Source organism: Elgaria multicarinata, chromosome 5 (assembly GCF_023053635.1).
Source record: "Elgaria multicarinata webbii isolate HBS135686 ecotype San Diego chromosome 5, rElgMul1.1.pri, whole genome shotgun sequence".
Taxonomy (NCBI): domain Eukaryota; kingdom Metazoa; phylum Chordata; class Lepidosauria; order Squamata; family Anguidae; genus Elgaria; species Elgaria multicarinata.
Genome location: NC_086175.1, coordinates 41,344,727 through 41,367,896, shown reverse-complemented (window position 1 = coordinate 41,367,896; position 23,170 = coordinate 41,344,727). Strand labels below are relative to the sequence as shown.

The 23,170-nt window shown below is 40.8% G+C and overlaps 1 protein-coding gene across 6 annotated transcripts in view; it reads left to right on the top strand.

Annotated features, from left to right (window-relative positions):
- The first annotated feature begins 1,742 nt into the window (after positions 1 to 1,742).
- RGPD4 (RANBP2 like and GRIP domain containing 4) overlaps positions 1,743 to 23,170 on the top strand; it is a 40,010-nt gene continuing 18,582 nt past the window's right edge. For 4 of the 6 annotated variants that reach the window (XM_063126199.1, XM_063126200.1, XM_063126198.1 and 1 more), the window contains exons 1-19: positions 1,744 to 1,969; positions 5,944 to 6,011; positions 6,473 to 6,584; positions 7,937 to 8,089; positions 8,516 to 8,746; positions 9,651 to 9,796; positions 10,879 to 11,071; positions 12,093 to 12,183; positions 12,604 to 12,810; positions 14,205 to 14,383; positions 14,475 to 14,641; positions 15,005 to 15,128; positions 15,784 to 15,945; positions 17,556 to 17,693; positions 17,775 to 17,921; positions 19,152 to 19,334; positions 19,421 to 19,504; positions 21,880 to 22,015; positions 22,541 to 22,638. In XM_063126199.1, the coding sequence (XP_062982269.1) occupies positions 1,895 to 1,969; positions 5,944 to 6,011; positions 6,473 to 6,584; positions 7,937 to 8,089; positions 8,516 to 8,746; positions 9,651 to 9,796; positions 10,879 to 11,071; positions 12,093 to 12,183; positions 12,604 to 12,810; positions 14,205 to 14,383; positions 14,475 to 14,641; positions 15,005 to 15,128; positions 15,784 to 15,945; positions 17,556 to 17,693; positions 17,775 to 17,921; positions 19,152 to 19,334; positions 19,421 to 19,504; positions 21,880 to 22,015; positions 22,541 to 22,638 (2,694 nt within the window). In that variant the 5' untranslated portion in view covers positions 1,744 to 1,894. Of the gene's footprint in view, positions 1,970 to 5,943; positions 6,012 to 6,472; positions 6,585 to 7,936; positions 8,090 to 8,515; positions 8,747 to 9,650; positions 9,797 to 10,878; positions 11,072 to 12,092; positions 12,184 to 12,603; positions 12,811 to 14,204; positions 14,384 to 14,474; positions 14,642 to 15,004; positions 15,129 to 15,783; positions 15,946 to 17,555; positions 17,694 to 17,774; positions 17,922 to 19,151; positions 19,335 to 19,420; positions 19,505 to 21,879; positions 22,016 to 22,540; positions 22,639 to 23,170 lie in introns of all 6 variants that reach the window. The other 2 variants (XM_063126197.1, XM_063126194.1) reach the window with 1 other exon arrangement.

The window sequence follows — 23,170 nt, the reverse complement described above, 5'->3', positions numbered from 1 at the left end:
AGCTCAGCTCATTCCAAACTATAATTTCAAACTGGTTCCACTCTGGTTCACTTCGGGTCTAATTTTGTGCATTCAGAGCTATTTCACCATCCCTTAGCCTTTCCTTTTACAGGTCACTCCCCCACGTTTGATGTTGCCTTTCCGCTTTTGTTTGACAGGGTTTGATATGGCCACAATGCCCTTTGCAAGATTGTGGGCCTGTTCAGTAGACACCTTAAACCCTGCTGGTTAAGGTCTTTTGTGAAGCAGCAGGGTTTAAGGCATCTTGGGTGATGTGTTTTGCTAAACCCTGATCAATCACGAACCACAGACTGTCTGCAGCAGGGTTAGCAGCTCTGACTGTGGCTTAAAGTGCTGTGTGCGACCGCATGGCTTTTGGTTAGTGTTAATGCCAGAGAACCACAGTTTCACTAACCACAGAGCCTGAAGGGTCATCTGAACAGGCCCAGTTCGTCTAGCTCCAGTCTTATTCGAGTCCACAGAGCTTAATGACTCTGCATACATTTTGGCTCATAGGAATTTGGCCAAGGAAGTACTATAATGAATTTAATGGGACTTCTTTTGTTAGGGTGGTCAAAAGACCCCCTTTTCTGGGAAGGAAAGTGTACGCCAAGCACTCAAGGCTCAGCCACAAGACCCCTCCTCCTCCCCCTCTGTTCATTAATGAAGAGTCATCAGAATGCAGTTGGCAAGTTGCTCAAGGTTGCTCTGCACTTTCTACCCCTAATCTGCCCAGTCAAATGTAGCAGTTCCCAAAAACACAGCTGCTGAGGCTTGGATCCCGGATCCAAGTTGCCATTATCTCAGACACTTCAGCACACTGCTCCTTGTTATCAGCCGAACCCCCACCCCCGCGTGGTCCGCAAAGTCAGCTTCGCCTGCCCTTGCATGGGGGGCTTATCTGGTACAGTAAGTTACATAAACAGAGCATAGTTGTCACAATATTATGTATTATTAGTTGTTAGAAATAGTTTCATTTATGGAAAATGTATAACTCTGCAATCAATAAAGGCTGGGAGGAGCCATGAGCTCATCAGGAGGGGCATGGAATGTTTTAAAAGATGTTGGTTGTGGATGATGGGTAGAGAAGCTCGTCTTTGATCCATCGAGGGTGAGTTTCCTCCTACATGTGTAGTTCAATAAAGAATGGTCACTGAATCTGGACTTGTCTGGTTTTCCTGTTCCGTCTTTTCTGGTTGGTTTTTTTACCCTAACACCTTTTACTGGGACGGGAGGGTTGTTTGTATGGGGAATTTGAGGTTGCAAATACAAACCAGTCCCAGCTCTGGCTTTTAATATGAACGCTGGGTTATATCATAGGGTTGATCGTGTGTAATGGCATCGAGATTTAAAGGGCAATTTTCAAATGTTTAAAAATGCCAAAAAGTAAACCAAAGCCATACATTTCACGAAATAAGGCATGCGTTAGAAGGGGCATAAACACCACTCTTTGCGGCTACGTGGGTGGACGTGGACACGCTGCTAAAATGCTGGCGTTCACCACCGTTTCCTATAGTCACTTCTCCACTTTGCCGAAGGGGACGAAATAAAGGTGGAGAGGAATCCGGAAGTCCCGCCTCTAAACCGGTGGTGTGAGGTTCACTCTCATATTTTCCTATCTCTATGAAGCTAAACTGGGCGTAAAGCCTATTTCGAATCTCCGTGGTAAAAGCGCGCATTAAATCACTTCCTGTGTCGCTTCCGTCGCGGGTTTGCTGACGCAACAGCAATATTTAGCTCTGCGCGAGCTGGCGCGTCTAGCGGCGTCATCATTCTTCGAGAGGTGTACCTTCCAAACCGGCTCAGCTCGGCTCGGGTTCCCACCTTCCTCCTCCCTCGAGACCAAGGAACCAGCGGGAGGCCGGTCGCGGCAAGGCCTCCTTCGGACGCCACCATGATGAGGCGCAACAGGGCGGAAGTAGATCGCTACGTCTCCTCGTTGCAGGCCTCGGCCCCTTCGCCTAGAGAGGTGGGTGGTGTAATTTGAGTGCGGGGGGGAGGGGAGGCGCGTGTTCCTCCGCTTCTCCCCCCCCCCCATTTCCCCGTTATTCCTTGAGGTGTTCAGAGGCCACCAGTGATTGGTTTCCCCAGCGGTTTGTTTTGAGGCTTTTCTCCAATGAGCGAACAGGATTTGGCGCGCGACCTGGGTGCTCACCTTTGGTGGGGAGGGGAGGGGAGGCGAAGGGGTTTGTTGGGGCGAGACATCCGCCCTAGCCTCAGCCCCGTCACACACACACACGGGGGTGCGGGTGGGGGTGGGGGTGGGGGTGGGGGGCGTGCGTGCGTCACGCCTCTCTGAAGGAGGTGGCCGGCCGGCCGAGTGATTGAGCGAAGCAGTGCGGCGTTGCTCCTTCTCCCGCTTTTCCCCAACAGCGCCGTAATTGCGGGAGTGCCCTTGGTTGCTAGAGCGGGAAAGCGGCTCTTGGGTCTTTTTAAGGGTGCAGTGCAGTGCCTGCAGAGGGGCTGACAATGAACGTCCGTATAGGATTGTGCTGTAAGAATAGGAAATCCTGCTAGGTGGTTTTCTGTAAATTCCTGATGAGGGAAAAGCAGTATTCCATGCAAGTTCTGTTGCATTTTCCAAGCCTAAAAGCCTAAGAATCCTCTCCAGACCCGGCTTTATGATCTTACTGTCCTGCTGTTTTCCTGTCTGTGTCTCCCCCTCTTCTCTGGATATTCGGAGAGGTGTGGCTTAATGTCACTTCACTAATCATTGTCTTAAGCCAGGAGCAAACCAGAGTTTAAAATCCTGATCGTTAAACCAGAGTTCCCAGTTTTAGGCATAGCAGGTTTAAATAGCAGGATTGAAGGGATGAAACTGGTGTGTGAGGAGAGGAGCACATGGGCCCGATACATATTCACAGTTAGGTAAATTATACTCTGCTAACCGGGATCATTATGTCTGAACTAGCACATTGAGTTGTTATTGAAGGTGGGTTCAAGTGCTGGTGCTATATCTGCTGCCCTGTGTCTAGCAGAGGGAGGAAGCACCTCCAAAACAGTAATGGCAGCTTTCAGAGTGGATCATGCACAACATATTTTCCTTGTTTTCTTAATGCATTTGCGTTCGATCAGGATAGGCAACCTTTTTGGACTTGTGGGCACAGTTAGCAATTTGAGGAACTGACCTGGACACCACCACAAAATGGCTGTTATGAGAGATGTTGGTAATTACAAAGGACAAGTAACTTGTCCAAAGGACAGAGGTGGTGCTTTCATTGAGGAGAAGGGATTCCAAAACACACTAAACAACAGCTTTGAACCCACAGTTTTCTTCAGCAGAAGGCAAACTCTTATCTCCTAACCCCATTCCCCCTATCTCTCTCTCTTATTCTGGAGCAGCACCCATAGACCACAACCCCTGCCATTCATCCTCCTTCTATTCTCACATGCACACACAACGTATCCGGCATGCATACACACACATCCACCCTTCTTTCCACTGAAAGCGCACACACACAAAATTCTTGCTCTGTTTCAGGATCCCCCTAAACTCCCTCCCCCTTCTCTCTATCACACACAAACACGTTTATTGAGAGTTCCAGGTTTACTCATATATATATTTATAATCCTTTTACTGTAGCAGTATGTGTCACTTTTGCCTCTCCTGAGTACTTTGTTGTAATGTAATGCTCCAGGTCCTAGTGGTGTCATTACTGGCTTCCATCTTCCAGTCTATTGCATAGATGTTTGTGCATTTATGACAGTGGCCAATTATTGTTGCCTCCTCTTAAAATCTTCTCTTTTACTAAACCTATCTAACATCTATCTAACATGTTATCTACCTATCTAACATGTACATTGATGGTGCTATATAAATAAATAATAATAATAATAACAAGAAATAATGTTTGAGAGTTGAAAACTTAAGCAGGTTTGTGTTTCTTGAAATTTCTGTCCTGAGGTTTCCCACCTGTTATATTCATTCATGTATTTATTGTGGTCAACAAACCAGAAATAAATAGTTATATTGTGAGGAATTTGGTTGTCTTTGTTACTCAGCTGCAGTTATTTTGACCCAGCCCCTAGGGGGCCAAGCTGTTGCTTTAGTTAACTTTCACTTTCTATTCTGATTGTTAGCAGTTGTGAGCCATGACCTAACAGGAGTCAGAAGTGTTTCATGGTTAGATTTTAACCTCTTCCCCTACTGTTTGTGCAAATATTACACCAAGGGCATGAGAAATTGAAAAACAGTTAAAAGAACAAAACAATGAAAATAGAATGTCTGATCAAAATATATATGCCTGAGATTGGCCTGGGAAACCTAGTCTAAGGCAAGATACTGACACAACATTAGGAAAGTGGGGCAAAATATATTCCCCAGGCTAAATATGCTAATGAGAAATTCTGAAAACTGTTGAGCATTTTTAAAATAATAATAATTATGTATTAGTATGGACAGTTGAACTTAAGGGGAATGAAAAGGATTCCTTACCTAAAGTGTGAAAGGTGTATGCTGCTGCTTGGTTGTCTTAATGAAAAGTAGTTTATGAATATGAGAAGTTCGACTCACATTTCACTGGTGCCAGAATCACTCCCATGTCTGAACAGACAGCGCAACCGTAGGCCATCATGAGCTTTTCAAATGCTTCTTTGTTTTGTTTTGTTTTAAATTATCTCTGAACATCGACATACCTTTACAAATCCTTGAAATTTGCATATTTTCACTATTGTGTAACGCATATGAATATCTGGCAGCTAATAATGGAGAGCAGTGGAAGGAAGCAACGAGCATGAAGAGGGTGGCAGCTACAGGAGAAGCAGCTTTTTGGGAAGATATTACTTCAGTAGTAGGTAAAGGTGTTTGCTAGCAAGGCAAGCACTGCAGTGGAGGATGAAATTCAGAAGGACATTACATTAACAAGAAGGGGATATTGATATGCTGGGCTAAATTGTGGACAGGCAATCTTGTGCTCCTGCTCACTTGCACAGGAGCCCAAATAAGCGAATGTTTTTTTTAAAAAAAATTGAGAACACATTAACATGTTCATAAGAGATTAGAAAATTATATGCATTTGATAATCTGATGCAGGGGGAGCTGGGAGTTTCCCTTGTGAGCCAGCAATCCCCAAGGACTTTGCAGAAAGGGTGCTCTTGATGGGAATAAGGCAGTGAAGATTTCTGTTGCAAAAGTGCCTGAGATATGTGCCAGGAGTGGTCCGGTGAGAGGTGGGGATGTATAGAGGGAAAAGCCACAACAAGCTGCAGGGCACCCCGTCATCTGTCAGGAGTAGCGAGCAAACCATCAACCAATGGCTTATTCTCAGGGTGGCGTAGTGTGACTTGTGAACTCATCCATTGTGTTCTGAAATGCAAAGCAGTGACCACCAGAATATGAAAGCATGGAATTCTGTACCATCAAAAGTTTGTTTTCCTAAGTTATATTCAACGCAAGTTTTGTGTCATTCTTATGAATTGTTAACATGTGGTGGGATGCTAGTATACCATGTTAGTAAATCTTAAATTCATGCAAGAAAGAAAGAAATCTGACAGATATACACTGATTTAAAATCGCACAATGGACAAGAAATTAAACAAAAGCTTCTCTGACCTTCTTTTGAATAGGCAAAGCATAGTTAAGATTAACTACATTTTTGTTTTAATTCGGATGAATCAACAAGCTGTGATGAACCCAAAACAGAAGCAAAACTTGCAAACAGCTCTTTGTGGCTCTGCTAGAGGAGGAGAGAAGACAGGGAGCACGCAAGCAAGGCTCGCTGTGTCTCATTCCTGTCATAATAAACTATGATTTATCATGATGTCTGAATGCAGCTATTAAGGGCTTAGAAAGGGTCATATTACTGTTCTCTCAATCAGTGCCATACTAGTCAGCATTGCTTATAATTGGGATGGGGGTATATTGATAGATTTCTCAGCATTCCAAGATCTAAACTACAAGCAATATGTTGTGCTAGCTTTAAAATAATGTTTCTTTCTCTTTAGAAATCCATGAAAGGATTCTTTTTCGCTAAACTGTATTATGAAGCAAAGGAATATGAACTTGCTAAAAGGTAACATATATTTCTTAACACATTTACTAATCAAAAATAATAGTTATTCAAACAGGTACTAGGATGTTCAAGGACCTCAGTTTATATTTTGGATAATTTCTGATGAGAGATCTTTTACTTTTTAGTTAAGCTTCCTGTGTGATGAGCGATATGTTTATTGTAACCATAAGCATTTACAATCGAATTTTATAATTTTCACTATTATCATTGTTCTTTAACATTTACGAAGTATCTAAACCTTTTTAAGTCTTGTACATATATTGAAGGGTAAGAGAAATATTCATGCTGGTTATTGATTCATACCAAGCATTGTAAACTTAAGCTAAATATGTAAAATTTGGGGCTTTAAAATTATTTTAAAAGAGCGTCTATAATGCATTGACATCACCTTCCTCTATTCTGGATTAATGTCATTAGTCATGAATTTCTGTCATGTTAACTTGCCATGCTGTTTTGTAAAGGTACATATCTACATATCTTGGTGTTCAAGAAAGAGATCCCAAGGCACACAAATTCTTGGGTCAACTGTATGAAGCAGAAGATAACATAGAGAAAGCAGTAGGCTGTTACAAGGTAAGAAATGTGTGACCCTACACTTTGGCAAAGACTCTATGCTTTGTTGTTAGAGGTTGTTGTATCTGAAATATTCTTATTTAAATATATTTCCATATTTTGCATATATTTTAGAATGCTAGAAAATATTTTCTAAGCTGTAACAACCTAGACCAAATCTCCCTGTTGGCTTAATCATAGCTACCAAATTACAGCCCAACAAAGTGTTGCCACCAAAAACGATGAGACAAGCATGTATAAACCAGTAAGGAGTTGCATGACTCTGGAAAGTCTTCGCAAGATAGAATCCTGTTGTATTTTACCGGGGCAGGGGTGGAGTCCCAGGGAAACTGGCCTATTACCACCTTCTAGGATTGCCTTGAAAAGAAAGCAAGATCAGTTGAGTGATCCTGAAACACTTGCCAAGTCACTTAGGCTACTACATTATGAAAATCTAATATTTTCTAAGTGGATTCAGGGGGTGGTGGTGAGGAGGAGTTATTTCAGACATTTGGTATACCATCTGACTGGTATTGTCAAATGTACGGAAGGATAATAATCAACTTCTCTTAAAAATTGCAGGGGCTATCTTTCTTTCTTCTACCAAGTAGCTCTGTGGTGTTAGCCCCATGACTCTAAAGATTAGGCTCAAGGATAGTAACTTATCCAAGACTGTCCCGTGAACTTTATCTGAACTAGGATCTGAATCGAAATTTTATACAACCCAGCTTATCACACACTGGCCACTAAACCTTACTGCTTGTTAGTAACTTCATAGAAAGTCCATAATATTTTAGTTTGCAGAACGTGATGGGAATGCTGATTAGTTAATTATGGAGACCCTTGCAATGATACAGGAGCCTTTGTGAGGGACTGTTCTGTGCAGTCTAAATTATGGGTTTGCATATAGCATTGGATTGAAGTAGATATTTGTCAGATTGGGATGAAAGATGTGCACACTGGGTTTGGGCCACTCTGCCTGGAGACACGTTTGTGTTCTGTACAGATAATTCCTTGTTCCAGGAGATTAGTCAAACATAATATTGCTTTATATTGCTAATGCCCAGCACTCCTGTCAAGAAGAGAGAGTAATTCTTTTTGCCCTTAGCGCTGAATTCTTTGTGAATGCTATATTTATGGAGTGATGAAAACTGCACAAATCTACACCAGACTAACAACAAAATAGTCACCTGCTTTTTATAGATTTGGACTATCCTTACGCACTGTGCCTAACGTAATTGCAAATAAGGGAAGTGTTCTTAAACAACTGTTTAAGCCTCTTGAACTTGGACCACGTTTCTAGTGGTCTGTTGCAAAATTATATTGCAGAAAAGCAGAATAACTATATTTCCTCTTTTTAATTGGGGCTTTAGCGTTCAGTGGAGTTGAACCCAACACAGAAAGACCTCGTATTGAAGATTGCAGAACTACTATGCAATAATGACATTACTGATGGAAGAGCAAAATACTGGGTTGAGAGAGCATCTAAGCTCTTTCCTGGGAGCCCTTCAGTTTTCCGACTGAAGGTAAGTGTTTTAAAATTTCTGTAGTGTGACAGTGTAGGGATTAGGCCTTGATAGGTAAATAAAAGCTTGAAAAATTGGTGGTATTAAAAGTTATGTTTGGCATAATAGAAGTAATTTTGTTAGCCTTCTGTATTCCAAGACTTCTCTTCTCATTTCCAAAAAATGGAAACCTGGTAATAAGTTACCATTCCTTTCATTATTTCAAAATGCTTAATTAACACCCCCCCTAAAAAAAATCAAAGGAACTACAGTGCATTCCCCCACTGTTTAAATGTAGTAATCTACTTTAGAATGAACTAGCTTGCTTATACACTACCATTTTCTTGGAAGAGAGAACCAAAATTATGTTTCTTTGATGTTTAAAATGCTTATCTTTAAAAATATATTACAGCACAACTTTTAACTGGTTGTTTATCATTACCATAGGAGCGTCTGTTGGATTGCAAAAGTGAAGATGGGTGGAATCAGCTCTTTGACTTGATCCAGTCAGAATTGTATGCCAGACCAGATGATGTCTATGTTAACATCAGATTAGTAAAGCTATACATGTCAAACAAAAGACTTGGAGATGCTGTGACACATTGTCAGGAAGCAGAGAAGAAAATTTCCCTCCAGTCAAGTTTGGAATGGTGCTCATGTGTTGTTCAGACACTTAAGGTTTGTTGAGTTGTATGATTGTGTGTTGTAAAGTATTTTCCTTTTATGCTTTTCCATAGGAAGTATTATAGTGTGCATCCTTAAGAGAGGACTAAATGGTGATTAAGCTACTTCGGTGTAACTGTCCATTTCTGTGTCAGAACTTGTTTTTGACAATGGTCTGAGCCCACAAATAAGGAAGGGTCAAGTCCATACAGGTCAACAGTATACCTATATTGAGTTGTATCCATGGGTGCCCTTCCATATGCAGAAAGTATCTTCAGCGTGCAGAAGATCCATTTCATATTTCATGTCAGAGCATTGTGAAATAAACATCACTAAATCAAAATAGGTTCCATGTATGCAGCCCCGTGCATAAGCCAAAGCATGGAAAGTCCTCTAGAACAAATACCCATAAATTCTTGTGCAAGTATCTGTGAAACAGACCTAGAGTCTATTTTTCTTCTGTTCGTGGTTCTTTGGAACCAGCACAGTGTGCTTTTACCTTGCCAAAGGTTGAACGATGACCCAATTGTTTAGCGCATGGATAACTAATGCAGATGTTAAGGGTCTCCTGCAGTGTACTAAGTAGACTGGCAAGACAAAAATGCCAGTCAAGCCACATTATTTGGTAGGATGTGGGGTGGGAAAAACTATCTTCCCAGCTTTTATTCCTTTTGGAGTTGCTGAAGTAATGATCTTCAACTTGTCTTTGAAAATATCCCTGGTTGAACTGCTTTGAGAACAATTGCCTTAATCTGTATGCATAACAAGGTTTTTACTTTATTTAGTTCTAGGCTCCTGGATTTCAATAGAGAATGAGTTGATGAAATAGGGTCTGACCTTGCATAGTAATGCTGGAGAGCTGATGGTTGAACCTTACTGCACATTGACCAAACCATGACTTCTGAATAATTTCCTCTAGGAATATCTGGAATCTGCACAGGACTCTGAATCTGATAAAACTAGCTGGAGAAAGACGCATCGGGATCTCTTGTTGGCTTACTCCAATCTAGTTGTAATGACACTTTCAAACAGAGGTGTAGAAGAAAGCAGAGAATCCCTTGAAAGGTATCTTCATTTTGTATAATTCATGTTATCTGAAGGATAGTCTCGTCCCATATATACCTGCATGAACCCTAAGATTGTCTTCAGACGGCCTCCTCTGGATCCCCAACCAAATGAAATGAGGTGGGTGGCTGCTAAGGAGAGGATCTTTTCTGTGGTGGCACCCTGGTTGTTGAATGCACTCCCCAGAGAGGCTCACCAGGCACCTATGTTGTGATCTTTCCAGCACCAGGTGGAAGACCTTTTTATTCTTCCAGGCATTTTAGTTCTTCAGTTTTTATTGTTTTAAATTTGTTACTGTAGTTTTAGGTCTTCACATTGCTGCTGGATTTTACTTTGGTTTCTACTGCAGTTTTAAACTTTTAAAAGTTTAATATCGGGACAATTTGTACGATTGTTGCAGCCCACACAGTGGGTTGTGGTGTGTGCGAGCAGCCATTTAGAATATTCAACCCTGGGTGGGGGTTTCCCATGGTTGGTTGTGTTGTCCAAATCCATGTGGCAAGAGTTGTTTGAGGGTTAAAAAAACCTCTTCAAATAACCCAATAGTCCATGGATTGTTAACCCTCAAACAACCCCTGCTGCCTGGGTTTGGATGATCCTACAGGCTGCAGCTGGGGCTTGAAAAGGCAACTGGTGCCCACAGGAGCTGTGACTTATTCTGGCTTAAATAAGCCACCATTGGCTGCAGAGTTCGTGCAAACCAAGGTCATTGTGTTTTATGTTTTTACCTGTTGTGAACTGCTCAGCTATTGGTAGTATAGAAATGTAGTAAATTTAATAAATAATATAGAAATCTGCAAATGGTGCCCCTTTTGGTATGGAAACATCCATGGTTTGGAGTTGTGTCTGCCCCAAGGCCTTTTGTTCAATTGAGAGATTTAGTCTCCCTGTTACTTTTTTCTTGTGCTGCTCTTTGCCCATTTGCAGAGTCTATGTATGAAGTATAACGGAAGAACAATAAGGGGCAAAAGAGTACGCAAATTGAAAGAATTTCTTTTAGTAGATGCACTAGTTTGCTAGGTTTTGTAACAAGAAGTGTTGAACCCTGAAACTGCTATTACTCATGAGCTTCTGTCTTGTAGCTTTGATCATGCACTTCATTCAGTGAAAGAACAAGCAGCTAGAGGCGATGAACTTTCTGTAACATTCCTGGAAATGAGAGGCCACTTCTATATGCATGCTGGAAATCTGCTGTTGAAAATGGCTCAGCAGAGTGAGATGCAGTGGAGAGCTGTTTCTGAATTGGCTGCTTTGTGTTACCTTCTCGCTTTTCAGGTAAGCTGTTCTCAAGGGACAGGCTGCTCTCATTCTTTTACACTATTTGCACTGTAGAACAGTGTTTTAAAATACTAATGCGTGTTCCCGTATGTGCAATACTGTAGGATGTGAAACTTAGGCCCTTCCTACTCACTCTTGAAACTAACATATTCCTTCTCTTTTTAAAAAAGAAAAGAGCCATATATAGCTGGAATTCACTTCTTGTCAACAGAATCTTGTAGCTAGAGCAGCTTTCCGTAACCTGGTGCCTTCCCAGCATTTTTGCTTATTGACCATGCTGACTGGGGCTGATGGGAGTTGAAGTCCAAAACATTTGGAGGGCACCAGGTTGGGGAAGACTGCTCTAGTGGTAAAAAGAAAGAAACAAGTCTGAAATCAGGAGGAGTCAGTTGCTGTCTGCAGATAATTTAATTTAGCCTAGCTGTGTAACTTGTGCACCTTGGGCTTGCTTGGCATGCAGGAGCGCTTACTCAGACCGGCATCCAAACATAGTGTTCCACTGTCTCCGTAGCTGGAGGAATTATGGCTGATGCCTCTGTGCAGTCACTTCCTATTCTGGCACATCTGTGAAGACTCTAGCTGCACTATGTGCCACTGTTGCACCATACTGGATCTAAACCTGTAACCACCAGGGAGTTTTTTGCTAAGTTTTGCTAGGTTCTTGCATCCTCTCATGCTAGGCAAACTTTCTGCAATCTAGGGGTAGTCTCTAGCCCCTCTGGACCTAACTGTGTATCAAAGAATTGTTTAAATGTCCTACCCCCATCATTTTCACAAGGAAATAATCCTGCATTCGTTAAGTTTGTTGTTGACACAATGCCAACTTCATTTTTTTTCCAGTTTAGCATCTTGAACAGAAATGTAGTGTAGTATTAAGTTGTAATAAGGTTGAATTTATGACTGTACTATCCAAGATTTCTACACTTCATAGAGAAATGAATTTTATTCTTAAGCTTAGTGTCACCACCATATCTTTCACTGCGGAGAGAATTCTTTATACTTGTCTAATCCCTACCAGGTTCCTAGACCAAAGTCAAAACTAATAAAAGGAGATCAAGCTGAACAAGAGAAGTTGGAAATGTTAGCCTGCGACCGACAGAGCCAATCTGGTAATGAGAAAACAATAGCAATTCATTTTAAATCAAAGCTGTTAGCATTAGTAGCTATGCTTAAGCAATGTGCAACTTCACTGAGTTGAAATTAGAAGTAATGAACAACCATCATAGTTAATGCTATGAGTTCAAGGGATAATGAAGTTTTATAAGTAGGTAAAATGTTAGGGACCCCAAAGTAGCTTCTTTCATTATCCCCTCACCTACAGCAGATCACATTCAGCTTGTTGTATTGTTATATCTACAGTTTTTCCTCCTTTGTGAACAGAAAGTGTTAAATTTAAGTACTAAACTGTCTGAATTTCAAGTTATGGAATGCTACCAGTTAACAAGGTATAATCTTGACGCTATTGGTGTATACATGCCAAATAGAAACTGCTGTTGCCATAATTAATCATGTCTATCTTTCCTTTTCAGGACATATGCTGCTAAACCTAAGCTACAGCAAGCAGGATTTTTTGAAGGAGATTGTTGAATCATTTGCAAACAAGAGTGGGCAATCTACCTTATTTGATGCATTATTTGGGAGTAGTTCTAGAGAAAGCTCATTCCTTGGCACTGATGATATCCGAAATGTTGGTGTACAGGCACCAGAATACATTGAATTAACTAGATATGATATCGGTGAGACATTTATTTTTAATACTGAATTTGTACATATGTATGTTATAAATACATTACAAAACAAGTATAGAATTTAGTCAGCTTAAAACTTCAGTTAAAAGCATTGAAAGAAACAGTTGGATATCAGCACTGTAGCAAATGCAAGGTTTTTACATGAACTCATTTGTTCAGGTAACCAGGAGTCCCCAACCGTTTTGGATCCCTGGGCGTATTTGAGAACTTGAGTAACCACCATGAGCCCCACGATAAAATATGACTAATCACATAATGGCTGCTGTTGAAGCCTGTCTAGTCAAAAGAGGTGGTGAGCTGGAGAGAAAGAACAAGGCTAAAGGCCAGGAAGGAGGGGGAAATAGCAAGGCAGAGGGGCAGAAGCTAGGAAGGGAGAGAAAGAAGAATGCTAGGGAGAGCAATAGCAAGGAAAGGGGGTGGGGGAGGTGAATAGAAAGGCTGAGAGGAGAGAGAAAGACCCAGTTCACGCAATCAAAACAACCCATGGCTTGTTAGATTGTTTGAGAGTTGTTTCCCCCAACAAAGCCAAGCTACATGGGTTCAGACAATGTGGCAAACTGCACCTGGGCTGGTAATTCGGCTAATGGCATCCATCACATGCTGCCAATTTAAGTAAGCCACCATGACTTATTTAAGCCACCGTGGCTTGTTTGTTTGTGTGAACTGGCCCTAGAGCAAAGGGGAGAGATCTGTGTATATGGAAGAAGGTTTGGTGGGGCCAGAAAGCAACTCATTCCTTCTCTTCCTGCCCATTGAACAACTGATCAGTGACTAGTTCAGGAACAGGAAGGAAAAGCTAGCACCCTAATGGTTTAAAAGTTTTTTAAATTTGAAAACAAATTTTTGAAGAGGACAGGGAGTGGAGAGCTTCAGCAGTGCTGTTGGAGGTTCCCGTGGGCCCTGCATTGAGGATCCCTGCCTTAGACTATATATGTAGATGTTTTTTGTGGGATGATTGAAGCCTGTTTGTATACTTACATTGCTAAATCTCTGGTTGTCTTTAGATGGGATAGCAGATAATTACTATGTACCATAGTGTTTATGCTTCTGTTATCCCCTTAATTTGTCAATATCTTCCAAATGCGATCTAAGCAAGAGCAAGTACTTTTGCACAGGCCTGTGGAGAGAAACGTAAGCATGTCCAGTGCATCTGAGATTTCCTCTAATTAGGCTATCGTTTGAGACTCTTACGTTTTGAATTGTCTAAACTTAGGCTCTAATTCACATTCTTAACTGGAGACTAAAAAGGGATGATACCTCCTGGTTTGTTTGAATGGGAGGAAATAGCATTATGTAACTAAAATCCTAGCTTGATCACGGTCTTATGATGGAGTATCATAAAACTGCTTATTTGAAAAGTAATAAAACTTCCTTATCTTTAGGTGCCATCAGAGCGCACAGTGGTAGTCTCCAACACCTCACATGGCTTGGTCTGCAGTGGAACTCCGTACCAACTTTTCAAGCAATTCGCAAGTGGTTAAAGCAGCTTTTTCATTTGCCTCAGGAAACATCAAGGCTTGAAACCAACGCTCCTGAATCAATTTGCATGTTGGACCTTGAAGTAAGAAAATAGTTTTAGCTGATTTTACTATAACATAAGTTTATGCAGTAATGTTTTCTGTACGACTTAAATGTGTGTCTTTCAAAAACAGGTATTTCTGCTTGGGGTGATATTTACGAGTCGTTTGCAATTAGAAGAAAAGTTTAATACTCGGTACATTGTCCATCAGCCTCGATTCTTGCCACTGCCGGTATACAAACAGCTTTGTACTGAAAGGCAACGAGCCTGGTGGGATGCTGTTTATCACAAACGAGCAGTGTAAGTATGAATGTTACTATGGTGGTGGTGGTGGGGTAGTCTGTCTTGTGGTAGGCTTCATTTCTGTACTGCAACAGCTTTAGTCTTATTCCTTGATTATTCCCCATGTTGAAGGATGTGATAAAAAGGAGTCCTTGATCTTGAATGTAATTTTGATGGCTGCCTTTTTCTATCTTTATGCTACGTATGAGACTTTCCTAGCAAAACTTTTAGCAGCTGTTGGAGTGATCCTTGTGGTGTAAATTCTATATTTAAAAATGGATTGGCTTGTTCGCATTTCAGATTACAGCTAACCAAAGAAAAGCCAGTCAATTGAATAGCATTATACATCTGACACATTTCTATATAAATGTTGCTTTTCAGACCTGGGACAGCAGCAAAAATGAGACTTCTCATTCAGCATGAATTAAGCATCCTCAGGGCATTAGGAAAACATGGTCTTCAACCAGCTCTGATTGTGCACTGGGCAAAAAGTCTTCTTAGAACGGTAAGTAGGCAGGTGGCATTTTCTATAAAGAAAAGCTATAAAGTTAATTCCACAAAGGTGCAATCCTATGCATGTTTTTTTGTTTTGTTTTAAAAGAGAAAGTCCTCCAACTCCCTAGCTGGGGGACTACTGCGAGTTGTAGCACTTTATTTCCGTCTAAACATGTTTAGGATTGCCCTCTAAACCTTTTATTTGTCCATGCAGTTGATTGCAGGTACTTGGGTCTCATATTGGAAAACAAAATCAGAATATAGTTGACAATTAATTTTTAAAGGCTTGGTTAAGAATTGGTTAAACTTCTTAGGCTATGTGTTACAATTTAGGAAAGTTGACATCTTGTGGCTTGCAAACAACAGCACTTGGTTAAAACAGAGCTAGAACTGAAAATTTGGTGTACTGGTTAGACTGTTTGACTCACTGGTCCGAGTCCTTGTTGGATCCACTGGACCTAGTTCCAAATTCATATTCTCTTTGGGTGCCCTTTGGCCAGTCGCCAACTTTCCGCTTGATCTACCTCCGAAAGTTGTTGTAAGGGGGAAAATGGGAAGAGAACAATACATGCTGTCCTGAGTTCCTTGAAAGAAATGTTGAAAGAGAAATGTGAAATAGCGTTACCATGACATGTAAAGATAACTCAGGTTATGTTACTTCACAGGGCTGTGGTCTTAACTCTTTCTATGACCAAAGGGAATATATTGGACGAAGTGTTTATTATTGGAAGAAAGTTTTGCCAATGCTGGAGATAATCAAGAAGAAGAAAAGTATTCCTGAACCAATTGACCCTTTGTTCAAGCATTTTCATAACGAAGATATTCAGGTAATAAAAGAGAGGCTGCTAGAGAGTTGCAGGAGTTTCCTATGGTAGTTATATTCCTAAATGCTTTTTTAATCTTTTGTCCAAATTCTTGTTTCGATGTGTAACTGTTTGCCCTTCTCCCCAAAGTAATAATTAACCTCTGCACCTAAAATCTGGCCAGCTAAACACCATCACTTGAACTATCACCGGCGTGTCTGCTTCCGCTATTAGCTTGTTTTTAGGCCTAGTTACTTTGGATTAGTCTTATCCTACTTCCTAATCTGTAAATGTTGAATTTGTGTGCGGGAGACAGACATGAAAGTGTTCAACTTAATTGTGTTTGCTAGGTGCAAGTAGGTGGGGGTGTTTTTACTTGGGCTAACAGACTTCAGAATTTGGATCTAAGACATATTGGTCCCATGTAGTCAGTATATAGAGTGCTTTACTATATTTTTATTGGTGGGGTTATTAAGGCATGGACAGCAATTAAACATTTACTCTCCAGAAAGTGGCTTAACTGCTGTCTGAGCTGTCTCAGCTGCTGTCTGAGTTCACAAAATTCAGTCCTAAGCTGGAAACACAATTATTCAGAGGAGTCCTGATGCCGTTTAGGATGGTTATATCCTCCTTTCCCAGATCAACAGGATTGCCTATCTTGTCTGAATTCAGCTTCTGTTAATTAGCCCTTTATAAAGCATATAGCACTTTGTGGCACTGATTCAGTTTTTTTGCTGCCAAGACACAATTTGGATAATCACCGTTTGGGCGCAGCTTGTCATATCGTCCAAACCTGGGGGTGCTGGCTTCTTGGAAAGCAAAAAAAAAAAAACCCTCCAATAACCTATGGACTGTTGTAGGGTTGTTCTTTCCCCAACAAGCCATGCTGCCTGGGTTCACATGACATCACAAGCCATGCCCAGGCAGTGATTTTTTCAAATTGCATCTGTGTTTTAAATAAGCCATAAGTCATGGTGGCTTACTTTGTGCAAACCAGTCCAATCTTTCAAGGAACTTATTTCTAGTTTATATAGAAATAGGCTACCAGATGGAACGTGTTGAGAACACTAGATGGTTGTGGTGATGGTTATAAAACAGCATAATGTGGTGCTATTTATGAGAGTGACAAAGACAGAGGTAGTGTGCCGAAGCATCCCCTCCCCATCGAAATCTTGCCCAGCACACACAAAGACAACTGGGGAAAATAGAATTTAGTGTAATACTTTAATTGGGAGGTGGCTGACTTTTGGGCAAGGTGGGTACAAGGCACTGCATTTGTGGACAGAGCAACCCTGTAAATATGTGTGCCTTCCATTCACATGCAAGGTGGCTGGGTGTGTGGTTCTAGCTGTTAGAAGGAAAGGCCATCTTTAAAGGAAGAGCAGGAAGTGAAGATGATCTGCCCTACTTATCTTGGTACAAGTAAACTGAATATGTTACATTTATTAGACAGTCAGGTACTTAGTCTACTAGCATATTTAGATAATTGGGTCCACATAATTATAACATCAAATCTCTCCCCCCCTCGACATCAGGTGGTGTAATATTTATTAAAGAGAAACTCATAAATTTGTGACAGATTCTGTACTGAGAAACTGGTTACATAAGACTAATGGAGTAAATTGCTTTCTCAGGCTTCCCAGGTTGATGAATATCAAGAAGAAGCACACATAGCATTCGCTATTTTAGATGCTGTTGATGGAAAAACAGATGATGCTATGAAAGCATTTGAAGCTATTAAAAATGTTGTTGCGTACTGGAATCTTGCTCTGGTAAGTGCTGAATTTCTTAGCCCTCCCCACACCAGCCTTCAAAAACTGTGTTCCTTGCTAACTCCTTTTTCTCTTGGCTAGATTTTCCAGAGGAAAGCTGAAGAGATGGAAAATGATGGTATGTCACTAGAAGAACAAGAAGAATGCAGGAATTATCTAAAGAAGAGCAGAGACTATCTCATAAAGATAATTGATGAAAGCTGCACAGATACTTCAGTCATTGAAAAGGTTCATGATTTGGCTTAGTTTTCTTTTTAATCACTAGGAAAACCTGCATAATGAGGGGAAAAGCATACTTGTTACAATATGTTATGTCTGGGTGTCTGATTATCTGATTTAATATTAAACTTACTAGAAAAGCCATAGTTGCTCTAAAGCAGGGGACCCCAACTTTTTTGGGCTCGTGGGCACATTTGGAGTGTTAAGTGTTACGGGCGCGGTCATGGTACATGTGGCCAGTCACAAGCTGGTGTGGCTAAAAGACAAGTAACTTGCCCAAGAACCTGAGTACAAGGTAGAGGAGTGGTATGAACTCCAACCTAAATCCATTTTACAGAACAGCAAGCCAGTTTCTCCAAATTACCTTTACAGTTCATTCCACTGTATTTCCCCAAATTAATAAGATCTCCCAGAGTTGGTACAAAAGAACTCCAGACGCAAATGCACAAGAAAGCCACTCCCTCTTTCAGGTTCGCCCCTAAACTTCTCTTGTGCGTGCAACCCCTCCATCCATTCAGTCATGCAACCGCGCACCCCATTTTTCCATCACTCAGAATCACACATGTCCCTCCCTTCTCCTGTGCCCCCATCCCCAAGTCCCAATGCCCACCCAAGGTTACTCTTCAACCCTCTCCTAGCCTTCCCCTCAGGTCACCACATCGCCTTTCCCCCACACTTGGCTGCAACAGCGGAGGCCCTTTTTTGGTTTTGGATCAGAAGTTTTAGCAAGTGGCCCAACCTGGCATGCTGCAGAGCAAATTGCCTGCCTCCTGATGCCTGGCGTCTTCACTCCCTAATAATCCCCCTGTGCCCAGAAACATTGTGGGGAAAGGAAATGAAGATGGCAGAAGGCTGCAAGTCAGGTGTTTCATTTTGCAGCCTCCCCGTCCTGATTGGGTAAAAAACACTTAAAAAATCAGGAGGGCCTGGATATCTTGGCAGCAGCCGAGGCAGCTCTTGGCAGCATCCCAGATACCACATTGCTGAACTCATCTCTAAAGCATCAACTACTCCAGATATGGATTATTTTGGATTGGGGCATTGGAATTAGTTCAGAATCTAGCCCCCTCTAGAAACATTCTGGTTTTAAGTACTAATTTTCATTTTAGTGAAACAAGGCAGTAAGTTTTAAAATCCAATGGCATTTATTTAACCAAGGTACAATATGCAGGCCATCAGCTTAACCGTATGTATGCCAACTGACTCTAAAATCACAATACTTTGTTATTTTTGCCCTAGTTACCTGTCTCCATTGAAACAGTTAAGGAGATGCTGGAATGTGTAATGCAAGAACTTGGGGACAATGGTGAAGAAAGGAGTCATACCTTAAACAATGATTTGAGCCAATCAGCAGAAACAGAGATGAAACATTCCAGTCCGTCACCCACAAAATTTTCACTCTCTCCAAGTAAAAGCTACAAGGTATATCCAAGATATATGTGTTGAAAGCTGTATTTTATTCTAATAGATCTAAACACCTAACAATTCCTATTGTGTTTTTTCCCCAGTTCTCTCCCAAAACCCCTCCTCGCTGGGCAGAGGATCAAAAATCTCTACTTCAGATGATCTGCCAGCAAGTAGAATCTATTAAGGTAAATAAAATAATAGTGTACTGCAGTGTGTACTATAAGCTCTCTTCTGGGGCAGAGATGTAGTGTATTCAGTCTAAAAAGGTCAAATGCAGATCATGTCCTAATGGTTGTAATAAAATCCCAGAGTACTGATTGGAGTATTAGTGTTAGCAATCTAATTTAAATTAGAACAGTTGCTTATTTCAAATTAATCAAGTGTTTTCTAGTTAGTTGTCTACTGTATAAAGTATCAGCAAAGTGCAGACAGAAGCTTTGAGTAAACATTTTAGTAAATTTTAATTAAGGATATTTGCATGATTTTCACTTTTGCATTTGCAGCTCTTTGCTGAATAGCCCTACGTATGCTATGATATGGCAGCTTCCAAATAAAAATATAAATTCATCAACTTGATTGTCTTTTAGAATTTAAAAAAGCAATAAAGACTGATCTATTCCAGCAGGCCTATCCAGTGAAATTTTAGAACGTTTTAAAGATGTTTTAATGTTTTAAAGATGTTTTAATCATGTATGATATGTTTTTAATAAAATTTTAATGTGTATTTTATATCATGTTTTTATACTGTTTGTTTTATACTTTGAATGGTTTTAGTTTTTGTGAACTGCCCAGGGAGCTTCGGCTGTTGGGCGGTATAAAAATGCAAATAATAATAATAATAATAATAATTTTAAAAAATCATAAAATTGAAAACAACCCTAACAAGAGAAAATAAAAATTAGTAAAAATGCTTTCACAAGAACTAGATCATCAACACCAGATTACAAAAGTCTTGCCAATCAGATTCAAGTTTGGCCTTCAGTAGCATTATGGAATCTTGTTACAAGGCAGCCTGTTGGGACATCAACTTGTTTTCTCTATTAGCGAAGGGGAAAACGTGACCTAGTTTGTGTGACACAAGGGTGGTTGAAAAGCCATGGTGGCTTATTAATCACCCTTGAGGATGCCGGCTTATTTCCCTAATTACCTTCGCTGGGTGCAACTTGTCATTCATGTGAACCTAGCAAGGGTGGTAGACAAACCACCCAGTGCCCACACTCTGTAGGTTTTCTGGGTGGTTTGTTAATCACCCCAGCTGCCCACTCTCACTAGGTACACATGTAACAACAAGCCATGCACAGCAAGGGTAATTAGGGAAATGAGCTGGCACAGGATCGGCTTATTAACCACCCTCATATGTCTTTACTTTTTAGTTTGTACGCCTAATGGCTAATTCCCTCACTAATAATAGTCTGAAAAGCAGGATAAAAATACAGCAAATAATAAATGAATAATAGACTAAAGTTCCATTTCAGTTTCTTATCACAAACACTTCTACTAATGCCCAAGTGCAGATCCTTATGTAGCTAAAATGGTGCATCCATGCACAATAGGAAGATATCAGCAGGCTTGGATACAAAAGATACAAAAAGTCTTTGGGGGGGGGGGGAAGCACTAAGGAGAGAAACCTAATGATGACCAAGCTTGCTGAGTAGCCACAGAACTCAGTTGGAAACGAAAACCATGGGGAGGGAGATTGGAATCAGCTGGCCATCTGGAAATGGCTGAGGAAGGCAGGTCTGTGGCCATGGAAGCCTTGGAGGCTTCAAAACATCACTGATCAGTCAACAGGAGAGGGTGACTGAGAGAGGAGAAAAGGGATGCAGAAAGGGTAAAGAGGAGAATGGAAAGCGGGTGATTCTTTTCTCTGTCTCTTCCTCCACTGTAGTGTGCTCCTTTTCTCCACTCTAAGAGAAGTGAGCAAAAAAGAATGGAGGAAGAGAGATACAGAGACAAAAAGGACAGAGAACCATTTCATTGTCTGAAAGGAACACTTTCTGCTTCACACTGCAGTTACCTTTATGTTAACTTCTCATGGGGGGGAAGTGAGAGTTGCCCATAAAGAGAAATCTAAGATTTTTATGTAGCCAGGATTGCAGGATCGCAATGGTCATATTGGTGCCCAAATGTTAGCAGCATAGAGAAGAGTTCCTGTTTTTTTCTAACTCATTTAGTATGAAACATTTAAAAATAGCTCTGCTAATGCATGTTCCAAAGCAAATGCAACTCCATGTTCACATCTTGCATATTGTGACTTATGACAGCCATGCAGGTGTAGTTCATACTGCATGTCAGGCTCTGGTTGGTTTACTACAGCCCTGCAGTGTTGTCCAGAGGATTTTGTTGCACATCTCACTTTGTGGTTTTCTAATTACTCAAAATTTGTGTGGTAGTTAGCAGCAAGGACTTAAAACCATGTTCATTTTTAAGGAGGATGTATCAATAACATCGTATTTCTGAGTGGTGGCTTCCCGTACCCTTCAGTTCTGTTGAGCAGATGTGAAAATCCGCAATATATTGGCATGAAGTTGTGTAATGTTCCTTCCTATCTTTTTGATAGAATGAGATGCATGAAATGAAACTTAACAATTCTAATGCAAACACACCTCATCGATGGCCGGCTGAAAGCTATGCAACAGAAACTATGTCGGATGGCTATCAAGGAGCACAGAACTTCCATGGAGCACCCTTAACAGGTAAATACATGGTGAAATTGAGTTCTAGAAATTTTATGTGAAGTTCAGAATATAATGTCAATTGATTATGAGTGGAGGCATTTAACAACATATGCTAAGTTTGTTTGTTTTTAATGGACCCCAGAACTGTGGTTGATTAAATGGATACTGTTGTTTTATACTGTTGTTTTTATATTTTTGATGGTTTAAAATTTTGTATACTTTTTAATGTTCACTGTTTTTAACTTTTGTAAACCACCCAGAGAGCTTCGGCTACGGGGTGATATATAAATTTAATAAATAAATAAATAAATGTGTAACAAGTTCCGAGAACCTCTTGAAGGATAAGCTAAGATATTTTCCCTGTCTTGGTTTCATAATCTTCAAACCTAGTTTAAAACTTGCCACAAGTTTTGAGGACGAGGCTGTGTCATCACACAGCAGCATAACATGATGGTATGCCAGAAGTGTAGAGAAATGCGTTAAGTGTTTAGATCTAGGGTTCCTGTCAGCTTATGTTCTCTTACCATTATCTCTTGTGTTCAGTTGCTACAACAGGTCCATCAGTCTACTACAATGCATCACCAGCTTATAATTCCCAGTATCTTCTAAGGACAGCAGCCACCAATGTGACCCCCACAAAGGTAAGTATAAATGTTTCTTGATAAGTTGTAATGTAACAATTAAAGATATGGAAAGCTGCAAGCCAAGTTGCTTTCTGTTAAATCTTGAATAATCTCAAGGAAGACTCCCTTTTTGGTAAATACTGGGACTGGGGAGGCAAACAGAAACCACCAGTAGCTCTTGAAAACAGATTAAGCATTGATGAAAATGAAAACATGAGATTGTTACTGGATTCACACAACATGCTAACCCATGATGGTTTATTTTCAGGAAACCCCCTTGATAAAGTTAGCCTGTTGTCTGTGGGAATGTCACACACACACACACACACAATGGGTTATTTCACCCAAATACGCCACCCTGTGAACCCATGGTCTTTAAGGTTAAGGGTTATTTTACATATGGTGGGTTAGTGTGTTGTCTGTTATACCAGTGTGGATTATGGAGATCACCTACAGAATTGCTTGGCTCAAGCAATCTCTATTCCAGCCACAAGGGGAGCTGGGATACCTGCCTGACTGGGTGAGGAGGAGGAGGGTGTGTGTGAAATAA